Source organism: Mesoplodon bidens (genome assembly GCF_964165515.1).
Source record: "Mesoplodon bidens genome assembly, chromosome: 2".
Classification (NCBI taxonomy): Eukaryota; Metazoa; Chordata; class Mammalia; order Artiodactyla; family Ziphiidae; genus Mesoplodon; species Mesoplodon bidens.
In genome coordinates, this window is record NC_138177.1 from 44,492,018 (window position 1) to 44,498,671 (window position 6,654).

Consider the following 6,654-nt stretch of genomic DNA (forward strand, 5'->3'; position numbering starts at 1 on the left):
CATCCTCACCCAGGTATGTCTTCTTCGTTCCCGGCCACAACTGACGACTCAATACCAGGAGAAATGAGCTTTTTTCAGCACCACTGCCTATACCACCACGCAACGGGCAACAAGTGTGAGCAGGGTCAACATGCGTCCTGTCCGTCGGCTACTCCCAAGAGCTGACCCTCCTCCTCCTTCGGAAACTCCCCCAAGTGTCCCAAACCCATACCCAAGGCAGATGCAAAACCCCCAGGCACCAGCGGGAGAGTGGGGAGAAGCAGCCAGGAGAGGATCCGGGGATAGATTTGCCTCCAACCCCAGATTATGACCCAACACCTTGGACGGGAAACGAAGGTGGAAAACGTCCGCTTGCTGCCGGCGGGGCTTTTGCAGCCCTCCCCGGACTGGCTGGGGCTGAAAGCCCGCGGCGGGAGGTGGGGAAGGGGGTACCTGGGGGTCTCACCTTCTCCTGCTCTATGGCCGGGTCTCTCCCGCGAGGCGCTGGGAAGCATGAGGCATGCAGCATTCACAATGTTTTTTGGTTTTTTTGTTTTGTTTTTTTGGTTTTTTTTTTTTTTTTTTTTAAAGACGGACTTGAAGCTTTTACAAACACGCCATTGTACTCACTTCTTATTCAGAGACGGGCTGCGCGCTCCGAGCTGCATGGGCAGGCATTTTCCCCGGCTTTGTTTTACAAGGTGGGGAGAGCGGGGCTGGACGCGGGAGGGAGGGTGGGGGGAGCGTGAGAAGAAACGGAATCGCGGGAAGGAGGGGACACCGGCGGTCCGGGCACAGGGCGAGGCCGAGGCCAAGTTGGGCTGGGGCGCCGCCGCCCCCGCGCGCGCCTGCGGCCGGGCCCGGGTCACCAGGAGAGCGCTGGCGACCCGGGTCCCGCGCCGGCCAGCAGCCGCCGCCGCCGCCGCGCTCTCCGCCCCGGGCTCCGCGCTGGCCGGGCCCCTGCGCTGCGCGGCGCGGGGGTGGTGGGTGCAGCCCGAGCCGCAGTGCGCCCCGGCGTCTTTGTGCGCGAGCCTCGTTCAGCCCCTCTTCGCATGTCTTTGTGCGTCTCCCAGGCAGAGCCCTCCGTGCCCCGGGGGTGGAGGTGGGGTGGAGGTGGCACGGTCTCAGCGCGCCCGGCGCCCTCCAGCCCGCAGCTCGGCCGCCCCCCGCCGCTCTCCCTTCCAGGCTCGCTCCTCTCGCCCCTCGCTAGTTCCTTTCCCTCCTTTCGGAACTCCCACCCCTTCGCACCCTCCCACACCCCACCCCGTCTCACCGCCTGGGCTCTCCTGGCCGCACCCCCTGCGAGCCCAACCCTCGCCTGCGTCTCCCTCGCCTCTTCCAAAGTACCCTTCAAGCCGCCTCCCCGCCTGGGGGCATAGCCAGTGGATTCACCTGCAGTCTCTCCTCCTTTCGGCCCCTTCCACTAACCCTGCCCCCTCCCTAGATTCTCACTCACGTTATCTGGCACAACAGGCTCCAGCCCATCTCCTTCCAAGTCGGGTCGCGGGGGTGTGGGGCCGAGCTTTGGGGAGCGGGTTCCTGGACCCCAGCACGTGGGCATCCTGCCCTCCCTCCGACCCCCCCCCGCCCCAGGGTTGTACAAAGACGTACACCTGAAACCCTTGGAGTGGGGGCGGTAATGAGGGTGCTGATTTCTTCCAGTCTGCGCTTGGCTAAGTGTTATCAAGTCTCCACCAACCACCACCCCATCTCCAAGGGTGCTCGACCTAGGCAGCGAGCTCTGATGGGCAGAGTGTTGCACGAATGGGGAAAGCACCGGGAGCCAGAGTGAAGACATTTAGGGAGGCAAAGGGAACGGAAGAAAAATCTATTCGGTCCCAGGGCAAGACCCCTTTTGCTGGGAACAGAGGTTGCGAATGTGGTCGGTAAAGCAGCGGGGTGGGAGACCTCAGACCTCAGTCTGAACTCGGCGCTCCCCGCACACCTCCGCATCAGGATCCCAGCTTGGCAGGTACCAGACCCCGCCCAGACTAGCAGACGGCCGCGCGGGGACAGCTGAACTCCTGGCGACCCCGGTGCGGGAACCGAACCCGCAGAGGAAGGGGAGAAAGCGCACAGAGGATGGGTTGCAGCTGTAATGAGCGAGTCTTCTCACCGCACACATGATGTAGTGGAACTTCAGCTGGTTTGTAAGCTCTTTTCTTCCTTTCCACTTTCGCAGCGGCAATCCCCTGCTGACCTCCACCCTCCCACCTCCACCGCTGTGTGAGTTTATCTTCCAGAACCGCTGCTCGGTCAGACTGGAGTCTTTCCCCACTTAACAGGAGAATTTCGTAGCGAAAGCTATAGACGTGAAGGAGGTAAGGTAGAACAGAAAGACTGTCGATTGTAAAAAGAACGTTGTAAACCTTTCGCGAGGCTGTGGCCGTCTACGATTTGAAATGCCCAATTACTTTTTAAATTCCAGAATAGATTCAGCCGGCTGTCTCCTTCTTTCTCCTATTAAAAATGTCCTCCTTATTAGGAATTCCTTCCTGCTGGAATTGAAACATGTTTTTCTCGACTTCTGCTCTCAATAATAGTATAATCGGATGTCCTTTCTAAAATGTGAATCTGATCCTCTCACTTGCTGACTTAAAACCGTTTTAGACTCTCTGGGTCACAGGTAATGTGCTTCCTGATCTGGCTTCTCTTTTTCATTCCTGACCTCCCTGGCTACTGTCATCTTCCGTCACACACCTTCCGCAGTCCTCTCTCCAACTTTACAGGACTAAGACACTGCATCAGTAGGGTTCTCCAGAGAAACAGAACAGATAAGATGTATTCGTGTGTATATAAATTTTATTTTAAGGAATTGGCTCACACAACCACGGGGGCTGTCAAGTCCATCTGAAATCCCTAGGGTAGTTCTGGAAAATCAGGCAAGAGTTAATGCTTCAGTCTTGAATTTCTTTTCTGGGAAACCTGTTTTTGCTCATAAGACCTTCAACTAATTATATGTGCGCTACCCACATCATCGAGGGTGATCTTTCCTTAAAGTCTGATTGTAGATGTTAACCACATCTACAAAATACCTCCACAGCAACACCTAGGTAAGTGTCTGATTAGATAATTGGGTGCTATAGCCTAGCCAAGTTGACACATCAAACTAACCATCACAGGTATTATCTTTCAGATCACCCAGCAGTTAAAGTTTCTCCTGAATCCTAGTCAGGTGTCTCACTATTTGCTTCCCAGGACAACTTATGCTTCTATTTTTGCACTTGTCACATTGTGTTGTGCTTCTTTAAACTAGACTGTAAGCTCAGTTAGGACATAAACCATGTCTTTCTGTTCCCCGTAGTATCCACAGTAACCAGTGACTAGCGCTAAATAGATGTTTGATAAACACCTGAATGAAAGTGAGATTGCAGACATCATTTATCTGGCCTCCTTCTAGATATTTGGAACTAGGTATCTTACCTTTATAGGAAATGAGATAAATCCACCACTTACAGAATCATTTTCTACCCTATCACAGGCTTTTTGTTCTCCGAGTAAAATGATCCCAAACATTTTGAGTATTCTTTTTTTTTTTTCACCTTTCCCCTTTTGCTCGGTGATTCTTTTCTGTTCCATCTGGGTCTTTTGCAAATTTAGCCACACCTTGCTAAGCACTGGTCCTCTGTCCAACTGGCTAATACTTACTGAAGTGTGGGATTAACTCATAGTTTAAATATGCCTGTGTAGTGCATCCCTTCCTCATGGGATGTAAGACTCACCACCAATCCCAAACGCTGATTTGCCATTTTCTCTCCTTTTCTCTATCAAGTCATGTGCGGCAGTGGCCCTCCATGTTCCCCTTGCATTATTCTCACATTAGGCACACATATATGTAGAGGGCTGAGAGTAGGGGGCCATGGATTTACTTTACAGAGACATTAAAATAAGATTTGAAAAAGAAACAAACAAAATTCCAAACTGTAGCATTAGCAGGAATCATTCCAACAAGCTAGCCTCAACCTCACAAATTATTCAAAAGAACCAAGAAACTAGTCCCCACACTGACTCTAGCCCTGCTTTCTACTGCAGCCCCTCACAGTCCCCTCAATTAAAGACCCCTACCCCTTTAAGAGCCACCTTGCACTTACTCACTGTGTTTGAAGTAAGAGGGAAAAAAGGGGATAGACTAGTTTGTGCATCATTGCAACTGGAGAAACAAGAAAATGGGATGGTTTATCCTGTTTAATTTTATGTCTGCATTTCTCATACATATAAATCCCACCAAACTGTCACAGAAAAACTAGATGGACTCTTATTTCTTTCATGCTGCCAGACCCAGCCTACTCAACACCCATTAATTTTATTTTAATGGACAGGAAAACCTGAAATATGTAATAAAAAGATTTAGCGCCCCCAAATTCTATACTCCCCTCCTTCCAGTGCTTTCAGAGTTGCTGTTATGCTCCAACTAGCAGCAAGAAATCTACAGGACTTCACTTTCATGTTCAGTTTCTTTTTTGACCTTGGCCTACTCATAGTTAAAACAAAAAGTAAAGAAAAAAAGAGCATGCCACTGTCTTTTCCATAATTCCATTCACACCTAGAATTTAGGAGTTAAGGTGACTTCTGTGGGTATCCTAACTCTGCCATTTGTGAACAATGTGTGTTTGAGGGAGTCCCTTTGTCTGACCATCAGTTTCGTCATCTACCAAAGAGGGATACTACACTGAACCCACAAGAGATTGTTGTAAGAATTAAACACATATATGTTTAACATTGTAGGTCCTCAAAAGAATTTCATTCTCTCTTGTGCTTGACCTAACCCAACGAACCAGGGGGCTCCCGGCCTAGCAAGACCACCAACAAATTCCAACTCTATAATAAATCTTGGCATTTATTTAATCTTCTGGATAACACAATTGCACAGGTCTAAGATGAGGAAGAATGAATCACTTTTGTCAAATATCTATCGAGTGCCTACCCAGTACCAAACAGGAGCTCTGTGGATATAGCAAGGTTGCTGCCTTCATTAAGCTTATGGTCTAGAGAGGGAAGGTGCTAAACAAACCTAAAATTAAAATTCTAATCAATGCAATAAGTAGAAGGTGCAGCGTACAGGAGTATATAATGTTGGAGGGTCCGAAGGCCTGTCAAAAGAAGTGACATGACAGTGGAGCCCTGAAGATGAGCGTGGGTGGAGAGGAAGAGGCATAATGTAAGGAAAGAGCTTCCTCGGGAGAAGGAAGAACGTGTGGCAGGAAGAAGCTTGGAGAATTGGGGGAGCTCAGAGAGTGAGGGGTGGTGATAGACAGTGATCAAGCTAGAAAGGCAGGCAGAGACCAGGTCATAAGGCCTTGGATTTTAGTTAATGGGACTTGGATGAATTTTCAGCAGAGCACTGACTTCATCAGATGACATTTAAAAGAAATCACTCTGGTTGCTACATGGAGAACAGACAGAAGGTGAACACAAATGAAAGCATGTAGACAGCGAGTTTAGATGCTATTGCTTTAGTCCAGGTGAGAGATTCATGGTGACTTGTATGGGAGTGGAAGAGAGGATATGAGAGGTGGCAGCATTAAATCAACAGGCCTCTGTGATCCACCGGGTGTGGGGAGTGAATGCTGAGGGAGAGGGTGGGCATTTTCCAAGAGGTTCTAGTTCATGCAACCTTAGAGAAGACAACAGTATAGGCAGTACTTCAGTGAAATGCCTGCTTGATGTGGTCCCTCCAGGGACACTTACCTTCCCCTCTTATGGCTGTTATGTTTCTTGTGGGACTCATCCCTGATTGTCGGTGTCATGTGTGTCCTGGGTCTCAGCCAATACAGTCATGATTCCTCAGCCTTTCAATTGGTTTAGGCACAGGGCTGTGACCCACTCAGCCAATGGAACTTATGCCAGGCTTTCTGAGGAAAGAGACTTTCATGCTACATCACTGATCTTGAACCTGAAAGTCTTGGAGACTATTATGACAATAAGAGAAGAGAAGCTACCCGAGAATGGAGCCAGTACAGAGCAAATAGAACCAAAATGACCAGTTCTTTGTGACTACATTTTATCAATCACCTGTATCAAACTACACCATAAGCCATCCAAATTTTCTTTTTGTATAAGCCAAATTTGTCTTGAGATTTCTGATACTAGAAAGTCCTAATCAAAACATTACAAAGCAAGGAACTAGAGAAACTGAGAAATGATTTACCTATATGGGGTCTCTAAGTTGACCTCCAATGATTCCTGCCGCCTGGTATTCATGCCCTGTGTTATGAAACCCTCCAGCCCCCTTGAATGTGAGCTGCTAATGAACAGAATACACCGCAAGCAATGGGATGTCCCTTCCAAGGTTAGGTTATAAAAAGACTGTGGCTTCCCTCTTGTGTGTGCTCTCTCACTCTCTCTTGGATCTCTCACTCTGGTGGCAGCCAGCTGCCATGTCATAAGGCAGCCTTGAGGAGAGGCCCAGGTGAACCTGAAAGTGGATCTCCTGAGGTCTTCTAATAGCCATGTAAGTGAGCTTGGAGGCTTCCTTCCCCATTCGAGCCATGGGATCACTAGAGTCCTAGATAACTGCTTGAGTGCAGCCGCTTGAGAGACCCTGAGCCAAAACCACCCAAGTAAGTTCCTTCCAAATTCTTGAGCCTCAAAAACTGTGAAATCACCTGGAGGAAAACACAGGCAGAACACTCTTTGACATAAATCATAGCAGTATTTTTTTGGATCCATCTCCTA

At 49.3% G+C, this 6,654-nt stretch overlaps 1 protein-coding gene across 1 annotated transcript in view; it reads right to left on the reverse strand.

Moving 5' to 3' along the window:
• Positions 1-494, reverse strand: part of KCNK2 (potassium two pore domain channel subfamily K member 2) — a gene marked incomplete at its 5' end in the record, with an annotated part of 165,423 nt that extends 164,929 nt beyond the window's left edge. Inside the window, one exon of the mRNA XM_081226181.1 lies at positions 446-494. Coding sequence (XP_081082307.1) covers positions 446-494 — 49 coding nt within the window. The remainder of the gene's footprint in view (positions 1-445) is intronic.
• Positions 495-6,654: the final 6,160 nt, after the last annotated feature.